Source organism: Lemur catta, chromosome 4 (genome assembly GCF_020740605.2).
Source record: "Lemur catta isolate mLemCat1 chromosome 4, mLemCat1.pri, whole genome shotgun sequence".
NCBI lineage: Eukaryota > Metazoa > Chordata > Mammalia > Primates > Lemuridae > Lemur > Lemur catta.
In genome coordinates this window covers 84,457,400-84,473,982 of record NC_059131.1, presented here as the reverse complement: position 1 = coordinate 84,473,982, position 16,583 = coordinate 84,457,400, and the positions used below count along the sequence as shown (strand labels likewise).

The 16,583-nt window shown below is 40.0% G+C and overlaps 1 protein-coding gene across 3 annotated transcripts in view; it reads left to right on the top strand.

Annotated features, from left to right (window-relative positions):
* The first annotated feature begins 5,021 nt into the window (after nt 1-5,021).
* Nucleotides 5,022-16,583, top strand: part of RAB28 (RAB28, member RAS oncogene family) — an 88,091-nt gene continuing 76,529 nt past the window's right edge. For 2 of the 3 annotated variants that reach the window (XM_045550386.1, XM_045550385.1), the window contains exons 1-3: nt 5,057-5,320; nt 9,880-9,976; nt 15,101-15,189. In XM_045550386.1, the coding sequence (XP_045406342.1) occupies nt 5,246-5,320; nt 9,880-9,976; nt 15,101-15,189 (261 nt within the window). In that variant the 5' untranslated portion in view covers nt 5,057-5,245. Of the gene's footprint in view, nt 5,321-9,879; nt 9,977-15,100; nt 15,190-16,583 lie in introns of all 3 variants that reach the window. The other variant, XM_045550384.1, reaches the window with a different exon arrangement.

Below are 16,583 nucleotides of genomic sequence, written 5' to 3'. Positions count from 1 at the left end.
CCACTGGCGGGTCCTGCCTCAGGGCATGGCTAACAGTCCCACTCTATGCCAGATTTACGTGAGCGCGGCTCTCCAGCCTGTTCGACAGAGGTACCCTAAGGTAAGAATCATCCATTACATGGATGACATTCTACTATGCCATCGGGATGCCCAGTTGTTGCTTCAGGTCTTTGCCTTCCTTCACGCTCAGTTAAAGGAAAGGGGGCTGTCCATAGCTCCCGATAAAGTGCAGGAAGGGGAAGTGGGCTCATTTCTTGGCAGTAGCATCTTTCCTGATAAAATTGTGTCTCAGAGGCTGTCCATTCGAAGAGATGCTTTGAGAACTTTAAATGATTTCCAGCGATTATTAGGAGACATCAATTGGCTTCGGCCTTTTCTGGGTCTTACCACCGCTGAACTAAAGCCTTTATTTCAAATTCTTGAGGGAGACCCTCATATCACATCCCCTAGAACCTTGACTCCGGAAGCCCTAAAGGTCTTGCATAGGGTTGAGGAAGCCATTAAGAGTGCGCATCTGGTACGCATTCGTCACCAGGACCCTTTTCTTCTCTGTCTGCTCCCCTCTCCTACACTTCCTACAGCAGTGCTTTGGCAGGATGGTCCCCTTCTCTGGGTACATCCTCAAGCCTCTCCGGGAAAGGTGATTGGTCACTACCCGACCTGTGTAGCTGACCTCGCATTAAAGGGCCTTCACATGGCTCTCTCCCACTTCGGGCGCTACCCAGAGAGCCTCATCTGTCCATACACTTCTAACCAGATAGACACCTTATGTGCCACTCTTGATGCATGGGCAGTGCTGCGGTGCGCTTTCCCAGGAGGCATTGACAATCATTACCCCAAACATCCCCTATTACAATTTGCTATGAGAAATGACCTCATTTTCCTGAAGGTGACTTCGGCACACCCACTGCCTAATGCCCTGGATGTCTATACTGATGGCTCTAAAACAGGCATTGGGAGTTATGTTGTCCGGGACCAGGTGTTTACTAAGCAATTCCCTTACGCCTCCCCTCAGCTGGTGGAGTGTGCAATAGTTGGCCTGGTTCTCAGCACCATCACCGATCCCATTAATATCATCTCAGACTCTTGCTACGTGGTTAACGCAGTGAAGGTTTTGGAAACTTCCCCTTATATCCTTCCTAAAAGTACAGTTTTCTCCTTATTCACGGACCTCAGAAGCATCATCCTGAGTAGGACCAGCCCATTCTCTATTCACCACATCAGAGCACACTCTCTCTTGCCTGGACCCATGGCGGCGGGAAATGCAATGGCAGACCGGGCCACCCGCGCTCTTTGGGTGGCCGATAATCTTGCTGCCGCCAAAGATTTTCATACACTTTACCATGTGCCAGCTGAGACCTTGCGTCTCCGATTTCACATCTCGCGTGCCGAGGCGCGTGAGATTGTCTTGCAGTGCCACGCTTGTGCTCCTTTTCGCAATGTCGCGCATACGGGAGTAAATCCCAGGGGTCTGCGACCATTACAATTGTGGCAAATGGACGTCACTCATATTCCCTCTCTGGGAAAAACTCAGTTTGTTCATGTCTCCATAGATACCTGTTCTGGTGTCCTCCACGCCACGCCACTAACGGGGGAAAAAGCCAGTCATGTCATCATCCATTGCTTGGAGGCTTGGGCTGCCTGGGGCAAGCCAAGTACTATTAAAACAGACAATGGCCCCGCTTATACCTCCAGAGTTTTTCAACAATTTTGTGCCCGCCTCGGAGTCAAACATCTCACTGGCCTCCCCTACAATCCTCAGGCCCAAGGCATTGTGGAGCGTGCCCATGGCACGCTCAAGGCTTATTTACAAAAACAGAAAGGGGGAGATGCCCTGGAGGCCATACAGAGGTCCCCTAAAGGTACCATTTCCCTTGCCCTTTTTACCTTAAATTTTTTGACTTTGGATGTGTCCGGCCGCTCTGCGGCAGAGAGACACACGTCCCCCCCGGTGGCTCACCGCGAGGCGGTAAAATGGAAGGACGTCTTAACGAGCCAGTGGAGAGGCCCGGATCCGGTTATAGCCAGGTCCAGGGGAGCTGTTTGTGTTTTCCCGCAGGATCACGAGGACCCTATTTGGGTTCCGACGCGCTTGACCCGCTCGGTGCACACCACGGCTGAGGAGGACGAGCGTCCGGCGGGCCAGGATGGCGTCACTGCAGATGCTGATGCTGGCGGGAGTCCTAACGACGGCGACGGCGGTACCGGAAGCGCGCTGGGCCCTGATGGATGTCTTCCCTCTGCCGATGCCCGTCCGGCATGACGCCACAGTTTTTCCCCGCTTTTTTACCACCAACGAGTCTCTAGAACTACCTTTCCTCCCGTTTGATATCCCTGTGGAGGCGCCCTCGGCCACAATGCTGTATCGGCAGCGACGCGACTTTGGCATCACCGCAGCCATAGTTGCCGCCGTAGCGGCCGCGGTGGCTGCCGCGGCGACGGCTGCAGTTGCGCTCACCACTTCGGTGCAGACGGCCACCGCCTTGAACAACTTATCGTCGGGGGTGGCGACCGCCCTGGCGACCCAATCAAACGTCAACGCTCAGCTGAAAGGAGGCATCATGATTCTCAATCAAAGAGTGGACTTGGTTCAAGAACAAGTGGACTTGTTGATGCAGGTCATGCAGCTCGGATGCGAGTGGCGCCTGCCTGGCATGTGTGTCACCTCTATCCCTTTTCAGAACGCTTCCCGGGCAGCTAACCTATCACGAACCCTGTCACAGCAGTTGTTGGGTGCATGGTCCAATGAGTTTGAGACTCTGATGGAACAGCTGCAGGCTAGTATAGTTCACGTCAACTCTACGCGAGTCGACGTGAACTTTGCCCAAGGACTGTCGGATTGGGTGTGGCAAGTGGCTAACCATGTGAAAGAGTGGGCGGGAATGGGCTGTTTGTTAGCCTTGCTCGCGACTGTGGCCCTGATAGGATTTGTGGCCCTTACCCGTATGGCACGTCGCAATCGGCGCAACCAAATGTTGCTGCAACAAGCCTTTGCCGCACTGCAACTCGGCCAGGACCCCCACGTGTGGATGGCCAGGTTATAGGCGTTCCGTGACTTGCCTGCTCTCCCCCCTCTCTCGGCTGTAAGGTACCTCCATGACGGGAATGCGTGGGTCCCGCGCCTGGAGGCACACCAGTTGGTGCCAGGCCGGGAGGCAGCCCGCGTAGCCTAAGACAGAGGCCTTACCCATGGCCGCCTTTATAACCGGCCTCTGCACGTCTCCGAGTTCGCTCATTGCACGAGACGAGGCGGTTTCCAGTCTGGCAGGCCTTCTTAAATAATAAAGTAGGGGGAGATGTGGGGAGCGCGGACGCCATTACAAGATGGCGCCGATTTCCGGTGGCTTGGCTGAGGTAAACAAGTGTGGCGCATGCGTAGTACATCTGTAGGTCTGTTACATAAGTATGCATATGAGGTTTTCTGGCTTGGCCTATTGGTGACCGCTTGTGATTGATTGTGGCCTATCACTGTTACTTCCTGTTTCCCTGAGGGTATATTACTGTGTGAAAGCTTGTGCTCAGGGTCTTCCGCATCTTGAAGCTTAGAGGGATCCCCAATAAAGCACTGTAGAAGAACTCCTGTTGCCGCGTCTTCCTTGCTGGCGAGGCGGGCGCGACAGGTTAATACTGAGTGTTTACTACATGCCAGGCATCATGATCTCCATGCTACTTAATACTGATTATTTCATTTAATTCTCAACCCTACAGAGGAGCTAGTCTATTTTACAGATGAAGAAATTGTGGCTCAAGGGCACATATCTAGGAAGTGCAGGTCTGTGAATACAACTCCAGTGCTGCCTCCGCGTTGGACATTTCTTTATACTGTCCTGCTTTCCAATTCTAATTCCCATATTCTCTCCAGGACCACTGCCTCTGAGCTAGGCTTCCTCATCTGTAAAATGGGTATAATTCTACCTACCTTATAGGATTCCTATGAGGAGTAAAGGTAACAATAGATGTAAAGTGATTAACAAACATAGCAGGCTTGCATCATTATTGTAGAATTTATCTCACTATATTGTAATTTTCAGTTATGCCATTTACTCACCCTCTTGGACTGAGATCATTCAGGGCAGCAGTTCTCAAATTTTTCGGACTCTGGGTCCCTCCATACGCTTAAGAATTACCGTGGAATCCAAAGAGCTTATGTCTATGTGGGTTATACCTATCTTTACTGCGTCGAAATTAAAATTGAGAAATGTTTAAAAACAGAGTAACAAGCACCCGCCCCCCTAGCTGCCACGGTGATTACGTCATACACTACGTGTATTCTCCGGAAAACTGTAAACTTGTGAGAGAATGAATGTGAAAAAGGCCAAGAAAGTGTCTGCGGTGTTATCAGAATTGTTTTGACTTTATCCCCGAACCACACTTTGAGAACCGCTGTCCTAGGGTCCAAGGGCTACGGGGTGAGCGCTGGCAATGCTTGATGAACGAACGAGAGACCGCAGGCAGCGCCATGGCTCCATCACGCTCTCGGCCGCGACTGCGGCCTCCCCGCAGCCTCTGCCCTCCGCCGCCCGCGTCTCCGGCCAGTCGCGCCCTCTTCCCAGAGGTCGTTCTTCCGGCGCGCGACCGCCCGAGCCCGCGTCAGCTCCAGGGGCCTCTCCCCCGAGCGCCCCGCCAGGCGACCCACGTCGAGGGGGCCCCGACTCCGCCGCCCCGCTGCGCGTCTCCGCGGCCTCCCGGCTTCCATGGCAACCGCGGGGCGCGGCCCACGCGTCCCCCTCCGCCCCCCTCGGGCGAAACCATTCCCGTCAGGGACCTTAGCCAGTGGGGAGGGAAACAAGGGAATTTGGTAGAACGCCTAGGAACTACTCCGCTTCCATGGTTTCCCACGTAATTTGAAAGATACCCTGCTAGTTTTCCCCTAGCCAACCGCCTCTGCAAAGAGCGCAGCGGCTCTTCTCTCCCGCCCGAACGCTGCCCCCCAGCCCAGGCCTGCGAGTGGGGCGTCCCGCCAGGCGGCCCCCGCGGTGCCCGCGCGCTGGCGCACAGGCGGGGGCGCGCGCCCGGCGTGACGCGTGGGGGGCGGGACCCGAGCGGGGGGGGGGGGGGGCGGAGGGGAGGAGGGCAAGATGGCGTCTGGCGAGTAATCCTCTCCAATCCCTCCAGCGGCTGCTGAGACACCGGGGCGGGGGGTCCTGCCCCCACTGTTTCCCTTCCTCCTCTCCCCCGCCCCTGGAAGCCTCCTCCTTCCCTTCCTCCCTCCACCTCGGGGGGCGGGCCTGGTTCCCGGGACACCATGTCGGACTCCGAGGAGGAGAGCCAGGACCGGCAACTGAAAATCATCGTGCTGGGGGACGGCACCTCCGGGAAGGTCAGTCCTCGAGCGGGCCCGCCGTCCCACGCCCGCAGGATCCCCGGCGCGGCCCCGGCGCCCCCCGGCCTCTTCCCCGCCTCCCGGCGGCGCCTCATTACCCCAGGCCCCGGGGCCTCTGGGCCCGGGCGCGTCTGGTTAAGACCCGGGGCGGACACGAAGTGGGCGCTGGTGAAACCCGACGGGAGCTATCCAGCGCCCCCTTAAAAAAAAAAAAAGTCACTTCCCAACTCCCTGCCTGGACATTGCGAACTCCGTCAAGACTCAGGCCAGCATCGCGCCTCCCCGGGCAGCTTTGCAGCTTCTCGCCTCTCAGGACTGGCAAGAATCTGCCAGGGCATCTTACTACCTCCTTTTACTTGTAGACCGGGTCACACTTTGCTCCTCCCTCCCTCTCCCAGTCACCGTTTCTGATGCCTCCACTGTACTGTGAGCTCCCAAGAGGCTGGCTCTGGAATCAGATTCCCGGGGTGAGAATTGGGGCGCCGTCACTTACTGGATGATTGGAGGGCAAATTGCCAACCTGTTGGTGCTTCATCTGTAAGATGGGTATTGATAGGGGCCACCGCGAGGGGAGAAATGTGAAAATACACATTAAATGTGAAAATACACAGAAAACTTTTAGAACACAGTGTGCACTCAATAAACATTAGTTGCCGTTTTCGTATTATACCTGTTCATCATCTCTGTCCCCAGCACAGCACCTGTCCGTACAAGCATTCATTCAACAAATGTTTGTTGAACTCTTCTTATGGACTGGATGCTGAGGCAGAGCTGCCAGCCTAACAGAGAGAATCCCTGCCTTAAAGTCTAGCCTCCTGCCAGGGCTGGTTGAACGAATGGGTGCGTGAGAATGTCAGGCAGCTAGTCAGTCTCCTTAAACTCCTCAGCAGGGTTTCTTAACCCAAGGTTGTGGAATTCCTGAAATGAAATAAACGTTGCCCAGTACTTGCTTTGGGAAGAGGGAACATAAGATCTCAGAGGGGTCTATGACCCCTTTCCCCCAAAATAAAGTGAAGAGCCTCCTCTTGGGATGCCTTCATACCTGTGCTTCTGTCAAAAGTGCCAAAACTTTTTCTGGGAAAGAGTTTGTTTTCTTTCTACTCCTCTTCCTGTTCCCAACCATAGTCTTCAGAAATGTAGGTTCTTATTGCTGCCAGTTTCCTGTTCTCAGCTTCACATTTCCGTGTTGCTGGTATAGTTTGGACCCTGGTTTCTGTGGTGACGGCTTCTCTTTGCATCCTCCCTGGCAGTTGGCATTGAACAGCTGCTCCTGTCTTTGGTTCTGACATCTGAGGGCCCCTGGGAAAGATGTCATTCACATGGAAAATTTGGAGTATTCTGCGTATTTCTTTCTTGTCTTCCTGGATACTTTGTTATCCATTTGTATTAATGAGGAAAACAACTTAATATGCTCTGATTATGTTTAAACAGTTTGGGGAAAAAGAGAACTTGGAGTCGTTTTTCTTTATAAAGTATTGTATGAATTTTTATGCTTAAATTTTTTGAATGGTTGAGTTACAAGTAAATCAGCATTGTTTCTGACAACTTAATTCAATAAAAATTTTAAGTTAGATTTTTATAGTTTTCTTATTTAGGTTTTCTTTTGAAGGCCACCTAATTTTTCAAAATCTTATTTCAAAACCAAATTTATTTTGCATTTAAAATCATAATGACTATAACATAATACATTTATAAAAAGACACAAAAATTGCCTGGTATTGTACATATTTATAATTTTTTAAACTTTTGTTCATTTTTCTTCCAGTATGTGTGTATCCTACTTGGATCACTCAGTTGATGTTTGTTCATAAGTTTGTATCTAAGTTTTTTATTTAGTCTATCATATGTGTTTTCCCTTGTTGCTTATTTAGTGTGAATAATTATAGTTTTTCATCTCTGTTTAAAATTCTGCCTGGTGTAAGGCAAAGCATAATTTTTTCATTTCCATATTGTTGAATTAGGACTATCTTTCTGCTTCAAAGAATAGCAGTGCTATTTTTTATGGTGCTCTGACTTAAGTCTTCATCATCTTGACAAAATAATCTATTTTAAAACTGTAATAGCTTTTTCTGCCAGAAATTTCCTGACATAAGCATCTGACACCTAATCTTTCATTATTCTTATTGCTCGCATTTTTTTTCTCCATACCTTATTCACCTCTCAAATTATTGACAGCTACAAACGTTCCCATTATTTCCCTTACTGTCCTTTTCTATGAATTGAGCCTCTCTTTCATTCTTATTTGTATCCTGAGTTAACTCTTGGCTATTTTTTCTAGTATTAGTTTTTTCCTACTGGTTCTAACTCTGGCATTTTTGTACACACTGATAGAAGCAATAGCGTATTGAGATGACCACTAACAGTTTCTTAAAGAGAAATTTAGCTCCTCCCTCTAGTAACATGTGTTTCTCTTTCTTTCCTGTTCTGATTGATACTTTTGCTTTTATTACACATTTTCTCAAGTTTTTTTGAGACAAAATATTTTGTTATCTTTTCAGTGTTGGTAAATGTAGTATGGTTGTATAAAGAATCAGATACAAATATTTCAGATATGGTAGCTGGTTGTTCACTTCATACGTATAGTTGTTTAAGAAGGGTATTTATACCCTTGACTTGCGAGAAATCATTGAATGTGAAAGATGGCATGAAATCTAGATTATTGAAGAGGAAGTGCCCCCACTGTTCAGTTGATTCTCTGTTTAATTTTTTAGCAAGATGTCAGGAGATAGTATAAGAACTTATTTTAATACTCTGTATGATCCAATGACCTATACTTTTGACACTTTATTTCAATTGAAAATTATAGTTTTATGTTTGCCTCAGAAGTGTGAGGGCAGGGCTGTTAAAATCTAGATGTCCTTTTTCCAAGAAAAGAACCTTACTTAACATTTTTCTGAATATTCTCAAATATGAAAATATTGAACTCTGAGAATCTTTAATGAAAGTGAAAAATTATCTTAAATGACATGATGATGATGTTACATGTGCCCTCAATTTGTCTTTGACTTTTAAGTGTTTCAATCATCCGTATATGAAACATTTTGAAATACCTGTAATAGTATATGTAGTGATAGTTACTTCTCTCTAAAATTCTGAACCCTTTCACAGATAATTTTGTGCTCTAAGTTATACAAGCTCGATGGCATAATTAAGGTAAATGAAAAACAGAAGTCTTTAAAAAGAGATACTTACCTTTTTAATTCTTATCTCTCAGTTTTGGTATTGTTATATGTTTCAAGGATATTGTTACATGCTTCAAGGATGTAACATGTAGTGAGTTTATTTCTAAATGTCTTCCAGAACATCTTTCATATGGTAGTACTCAATAAATACTTGACAAAATATCCTATACATTTATTACAAATGCTGGGTATTTAAATATTAAAAAATTTGGAGTGATGGTGTGGATATTGCCATTTGTGTGAAAAATATGGTTTGGTGTAAAAGGAATTTTAGATCATCTTGTTAAAAGGAATTGAAATTTGGCCAAGGGTTGTTTTGCACTGCTGTCCTTATGTCAAAATTAACTATACTGAGCTATCCTGGAAATATAATCTTAGTTTTCATTAAGAGTTGGCATCTAATTTTAACTTTTAAAATTAAAAAAGGATTATTTCTTCCTAACTTTGGGAGTCTATCTTGAGAAACATAAAAGTTTAATGAAGCTGTCTTTCTCTTTTTTTGAAGGGAAGTTTACAAATAAGAATAGTGAATTTAAAATGTTTAAGAAGTCTGAGTTATTGAGTTAATTTAGTTACCAGAATGGTTAATGATTATTTTGCTTTGATAAGAAATGGTACTCTCAAAGTAAGATCCAGAGTTTTTGAATAAAACTTTGAATTGTTATTAAAAAACAGTAAATGTATATCTGTTGTGGTTATAATATCTTGTGACTTCTTAGTATTGTGGTTCTTGGATAGAAACTATTTATTGGGTCTGCTTTATATTAATCTTAAAAATACCAACTTCTTTATTTAAAAGATGCATATTATCACAGTCATTCTATAGAATAACTTTCACTTAACATCTTTAATGTAGAGAAAAATTAGACACTTAAGTTGCTTTTCTTGTGGGACAAAAGAAAAGAAAGTCTGTAAGCAGGTTTTCTCTTCCTTAATTAGTGCTTATTATTAACGGAGAACACAACTACCTTCAGAATATTTAACCTCAGAAATAAAACTTATTAGTGTTCTCTGAAATTTTTTATTGAACTTATGTATAAGGTTCTGATCTTTAATTATGTTGTTTTCATTTTTTCTGCTGATAATTCTCAAATTCTAATTTCCAGCAAGGAGAAGGAGCTTGACAATCAGGGGATTTAAAGAGATCTAACTGATTAGTCTGTTGTCCCCACTGATAGCTGCTGGCAAGTGAAATTTACCTGGTAGTATCAAGTCCCTCCTCCCCTTGTAACTGATTAGAGCTGCTTAAAGTTGCTTGTTGGATTAATTGCAGTATAAATGTTAAGATTACTTAATAAGATTTAGTAGTGGTCTTATGTTTACATTTCTTAAACAAAGAGATTAATTTTGATATTCTGTGCATCAATTTTTTAGACCTCCTTAGCTACGTGTTTTGCTCAAGAAACTTTTGGGAAACAGTACAAACAGACTATAGGACTGGATTTCTTTTTGAGAAGGATAACATTGCCAGGTAAGAGACTAAAAAGTCTTGACATAGAAGATTGTACAAATCTTACGATAAGTAGCATAAGGCAGAAATGTGTAAAGTAAATTTTGGGGCTCTTCTGCATGAAAATATATGGAATCAGTAAATTTAGAGAGGTTAACTTTCATCACAATCTACTGTGAAGACATATTGTCCATGGGTATGAGAAAAAGCTTTTACACTGCCCCACCCCCTCACTGTTTTTGGCTACCATACATTTTTCGAGAATAAACAATAGTTGCTTATAAAATTGTTAAAAGCTTTTAAAAAATTAAATGCTATGTATTTGTCAACAGATACTATATTAACTAAATGTGAAAAGATTGGGAAGGATTATTTTTTAAAATATTATTTTGTTTCACCTCTGCTTCAGTTTTTTGTTTAAATGTTGGAACAGAAGTATAATGTAGCTATGGAACTACTGTGCTCTAATATGTGAATGCTGTTTTATGCAAGGCAGCATGAAATTGCTGGCATTTAATAGACCACTAAAATTTAGGGTCCCTAGGCACTCATAAAAATACAGTTTGAGCATTCAAGATGTTTCAGTTCACCATGCAGAGAAACTATTTAGATGCCAGTTGCAGCACATTTTGGGGGAAATACAGGGAAATAATAACAACAAAAAAGAGTGGTTTATGTTTTAAGTTAGTTTCTGAACAATTGGTGCTTTAAAATGCTCTATCCATTCAATTTCAATGGTTAAATTGTATGTTTAAAGTATTTTATTAAAGGCAGTTTATCTTGATTGACTTTAAAAGCTGTCCATCCCTCTCCTCTATGAGGAAACACATTTGAATAAAACGGTTGCAAGGGTAATGTAATGTCAGATTCATATACTGGAACGTGAGTGATGTAGTGGGAAGAAGTTTAATAAATTCCAATATTATTGAAATATGTTAAGCTCTGAAACACTCCATCTATCAGACAACTCCAAATGAAAGTTTTCCAGCAGCTTATGAAAACTCTTGGTAATTGGAGGTATTCTTCATATCTCATTAGTAATATACTCTGTTATATTTTTTGATGGCTTGTACTTGGCTACCAAAGAAAAACAGATGAGGAGATACAGCATGACAAAAAAAAATTCCGATTTTTCCATTAGTAAGTTATTGTTCAGCAAGAGGGTTCATGAGAAACGTGTATTTTGTTTCATGTGTATTTTCTTTTAATGTATTCAAAGCTGCAAATCTCATTTCAGTTTTATTCTCACCCTTATGGATAATCATTGCTACATTCAGAATATTTACAGCAGTTAGTAGCAGAATACATGTACAAATCACATAATATACATGCTGAAAACTTATTTTTACAGCAATAATTTTTTTAGAGATGCAGTTGTTATACACAGAGAGCCTCAAAGTAGTATTTCGTTATTAGCTGTTTTGTTTTGATGCTTAATTGGCAGAATCAGCAATTTTTTGTTTCACTGGTTTTCATTTTTCTGATTTTTTAGTTGAAAGGCTTAAGTAAAGGAACAAGCACCTACTCAAATATTAAAAACAAAGACTGGTTTTAGATATTTTATACATGTGATGTGTTTGATGATTTCTGACCTGTTGCAGAGTACTACCAATTTTAAAATTTTGATTACTGTGTAAAAAAAACTTTGAGATTCTTGAAGTCCAAATTTACAGTATAATATTTTAGACTTAGAAAGCATTTAAGTTAAAAAATGACATCAGGACATGTATAGTCTTAATGTACATTTTAATTTTTCTGATTAAGTTTTTATTTTGATGGGCAGATTTCCAGGAAAAAAGTTCTGTATTTTTTTAAAGCATTTGGTTTTATGCCACATAAGAGAGTCAAAATTATAGTCAAAATTTCAGTAGGAAAAAATTGTTTTAATATATCTTGTTTTTATCTAATTAGTAGGTATATTAAGAAATGAGGTGAATAAATTACAAGGTTTATAGTATATCCTTTATATACTTTAGTCCTAATTTTAATTCATTGTAATTATCAAATGTAAGATGATTAATATTTGTATCACTTGCTAAATAAAACTTTACAGGCAGCATTATTGAATTTATAGTGAAGCAGCACAGTAGATGAATTTGGTATTTGTTAGTAGTCTTGTAAGTCTTCTGACCAGATTATTAGGGATGTAAACCTCTTGTCCATCTATTCACATTCTCTTCGTGCAGGTTTTCAAGGTCATTACTTTGCAAATACTCATCCATTTTAGTATATTTCATGATCCGGTATGCTGTATAGTCTGGCTGCAACCACTGTGCAGATTTTACTGCTTAAAATAGTGTATCTGTTAGTCAGAGATTCTGCTGATAGAGCTTCTTAAGAGCCTTAGTCAAAATACTTTCAGGAAGCTTGTGGGTACAGTCCAGTAAACAGCGTTCTACTGTGAAAAGGATTTCTGAATCTTTAGTACAAGAAGTGGGCAGACTTGTGTTTTTAGTTCCATCCTGACTATGCAGCACTTTAAGTAAGGTTAACCAAGGCACCAAGTGTACTTTTACAGGGTCACTGTTGAATCCTCTTGGTGGCTTTGATTCATACCAAAAGCAACTTACCTGTGTTTTGTCACCTCATTTATTTTATTTTTTCCTCTAGTTACATGCCATTTCTTACAGAAGTGGAGGAATTTTCTAGCATTTTGCATTTGGAATTAGATTTCTGACAATTTTTTTAATGTTCTTTATTAGACAGAAATTTGTATTAGATGGATTCTTGATTTAAAAAAATTCATAGTATTGATTATTTGAATATTCTTATATAGCTTTATATGTATAGTATCTTGAAAACATACTAGGAGACTTCATATGTTTATGCCTGCAAAAATTAAAGTGAATATTGATTTGTATCATATCTTTTATATGATTTTGTTCCTCAAATAGGAAATCCACATTTTATTTTTAGTTTTATGTGTTAATAAGGCTACAATGCAAATGTGGAAGTTAGAAAATATATTTCTAGATATATGAAACAACATGAAATTAATATTATTTGTTGAAGCTATAATGATAATTTTTTCTAGCATTCTGTATTAGTGGATTATCAGTAGTGCATAGCTATTTTTATTTCTGAGTCACTAAAATTTATGTATTTAAAAAAAACGAGCAAATAACAACAAGAGTGTATATTGGGAAAGGTATGGCTTTAAAAAGTACTCTTAACACAAGAATATGAACTTCTTAGATGGGAGACAATTGAATAGATGAATTAAAGTTTTGAAATGATTATAGTCAGAATTTGGAAACACATAATGAAGATCATGTTCTGAAAGTTATAGCTGCAGTATTCACAATACCTAATTCAGGTTGGATCTAAATATCAGACCTTAACGAAAGAAACTTTTTCTTTAAAAAGTTGTCTTGATGCAAGGTTAAGTGATAGGGATTATTGGCCTTGAAGAAATGGGAATAAATACCTTTTAATAATTATTAAATTGTTGCCTGAAATCTTACTCTATGAAAGTTAATATTGTTAAGCACTGTCTTTTGAAATAGACAAATGACTGCAAAGAGTTGTGCAAGTAAAATGAATAGACTACTGCCCATCCAGGAGGGGCATCTGAAACTATTTTATATACCTCTAGTAACGGCTAGCCCTTTCTTACCTGCTTAATTTGAGACGGCATTATGGGAGAATGATTTTACCTTTGAATCTCAAAAAATTTAGGTTTTTAAGAAATTGGGTTTATACAAGATGTTGGACAAATCTTAGTCTGTGACATTTTTGTTTTTGTATTCACGGGGCTTTAAGAGCGTTTTGGTGATTACTCTGTGAGCGTTGAAAGTGTGTGTCTGTGGGAATGATGATGGGTGATAAACTTCAGTAACTCTCATTAATGCTAATGGAAGTTCCTCATGGAAATCCTCTGCCTGGTACATGGAACAGACCTATGTTTAAATAATGGAGAGACTGTAATACAAACCCACAAAAATTTAGAGTTAAGGGTAAAACTGTGCTGGTTAATCCAGTGTCTTACTTTCTTTTCAGTTGTGTAGTTAAATGATGTGACTAACATTCTCTGATTTTTCTGTTTTACATTGGTATATAAATTTATGTCTTTATAATTGTTTTTTGTTTTTGAAGTGAGATCATTTTTTTAGTTCCTAAGTTTTTATTTTGAATTTTTTGATTTGCAAATCATTCAGAAACTGCTAATTGAGACTTTAGAGACAACTGCATAATTTTATGAGAAAGTTTGAAATGTTAAAGTAAAAAGCATATCAGACACTGCTCCTTGCCTTTTGTATCTCATTCCTTAGTTGCTTTGATAAGAGAGAATAGCTTATCTCAAATTTTTATAGCAACCAAATATTTTGCAAAATGCACAAAAGAATTTTAAAGATTTCCTTTTAGTGTTTTAGAATGCTTTTATAATGCTTGTATGGGGAAGAAGATTATTAATAGTTATATTATTTTATGAAGGCTTGGAAGCACATAATTTGTTTCAAAGGAAATGCTTTGAACAGGTATGAATGCATCACAATATTTAGTGATATAGTTGGTATGTCTCCTTCATTATTTCTGAACAGGGCTATCAAATGTGTTTCTATTTTATGGGTTACATTTGAAAACATGTACTTTTTAAATTATGCTTGCCATCATATATAATAGCTGACATTCAAATTAAAAAAAGATTCATTCATTTGAGTTGAAATTATGAGTGCATTTTTCTAGTCTGCTATTATTCTGTAAGTTTTAGAACCCATAAAGTTGAGAACCTACATCAAAATTCATATGTACAATTGGGTGGGTGAATATATAAAGCTTCAATTTTTATTTTTAAAGTGTATTTCTTACTCCATGCACATGTGCTTTATTGTTGTAGTCTCTAACAGAAAAAATTTAAGGCATTAAGTTTATAAGTTAAAGCTTACTTTATTTTCTTTTGTTTTGAAGGTGACTGTAAATGTGGTTCCGTGGAAATAAAATGAAAGGATCAATGTAGATTCCCTACTATGGTTTCTTTTGACAACATTATATTCACAATTTCAAACTTCTGATCATATGAGCCTGCAGAGTAAAGGCAAATTGGGTTCAGAGTTTATCATTGTGACTTAGTGTTCTGTGAAACTGTGTTCAGTTGTTCTATTGCTACTTAACTTTTTTTTTTGTATTATTATTTTTATATTCTAGGAAACCTGAATGTTACTCTTCAAGTTTGGGATATAGGAGGGCAGACAATAGGAGGCAAAATGTTGGATAAATATATCTATGGAGCACAGGTATGACATGAATTCTATGATTATTCCAATATTGAAAATACTCCCCTTAATAAGCACACATGCTGATATACACACACATACAAACACACACACTTATACACATTCTTTCTTACTTGGTTTTTATCTGATATGTAAAGAGACTAATTTTATATTTGTGATAATCCTTTGGTTTGAATCTGCTCAAATTATGTTTGGAATGATTTGGATGACGAAACTGGTGACACTAATTGGTGTAAACTGAAAAACTCTTAATAGCATTCATATGCTACTTATATTACTAGACATTATTGTTAGCAATTGAATAAATGCAGTGATAAATGATATTTTGATATTTATTAGCTGATTTGGTTGTAGTGGCTACTTTCATATAAACTGAATGAAAAGGGAAAATTTAATTTCATTGTAAGTTGCAAGGATAAAAAGTATATCTATATGTCTATATTTTTGTGCTATGAATTCTACCAAATATTTATCATTTTTCAGATTTAATGGATATACCAATAGTTTGTATCAAACAACTAAGTATGACTAATTATGTGTATGAAGCACTTATAATAATTTAATATGATGATGTATTTTCAGAAAATCTATGTAGAGCAGAAAAAAATCACTTGAATAATTACATAATTGTTTGGCAACATGATATTATATAGACATAATTTTTGAGTTTTTAAATAAAAGTATTATACATGTAGAAAATATGCATAGTTGTAACATACTTTAAAAGTTAATTATTTCTCTCTGAACATGTTCGATGAAGAATAATTGTCTTTTTAATGCTTTGGCAGAGTGCTTTGGACTTAATGACAGAGAGTTTAGAAACATGTTAATGCCATTGAATGTAATCTGATGACGTAGAATATGTGGTATATAGCTGAATATGGAGTACATGGTGCTTATGAGGCTCTGTAGATAATACTCTTTGATAGGCTATTTCTTTATTTTTGCTTTTTCTTCCACTTTTAATTAGTGTGTATCCTCACATCATCATGAGACGTTATAAGGATAATACTTCAAAATCTTCATTTAGGTCCTTATTGGAATTTGATATTTTAAGTGGCAGAAGCATAACTTGGTGACATGGAGTTATGTTGCTCAGAAGAAATGAATCTGTAGGATAAAGATAGAGAATGTTAAGCACTTTGCTGTACAAAGTTTGGTTCTTGTCAAATACCACTGCCTTAATTTTAGATGGAAACTAGATTCTGACTTATTTTGTAAAATATGCAGAGAAGGATAAATGAGGCTAATATGGTTCTGAATCATGTATAAAGGCCCTAGAGTTTTGTTTTTTGAATTATTGATATATAGATTTGGCTCTTACAACTCTTTCTTCTTTGTGTTCTCTTTTATATTATTGTCTCCTACAAAATCTTTCTGCTCATGTTTAACAG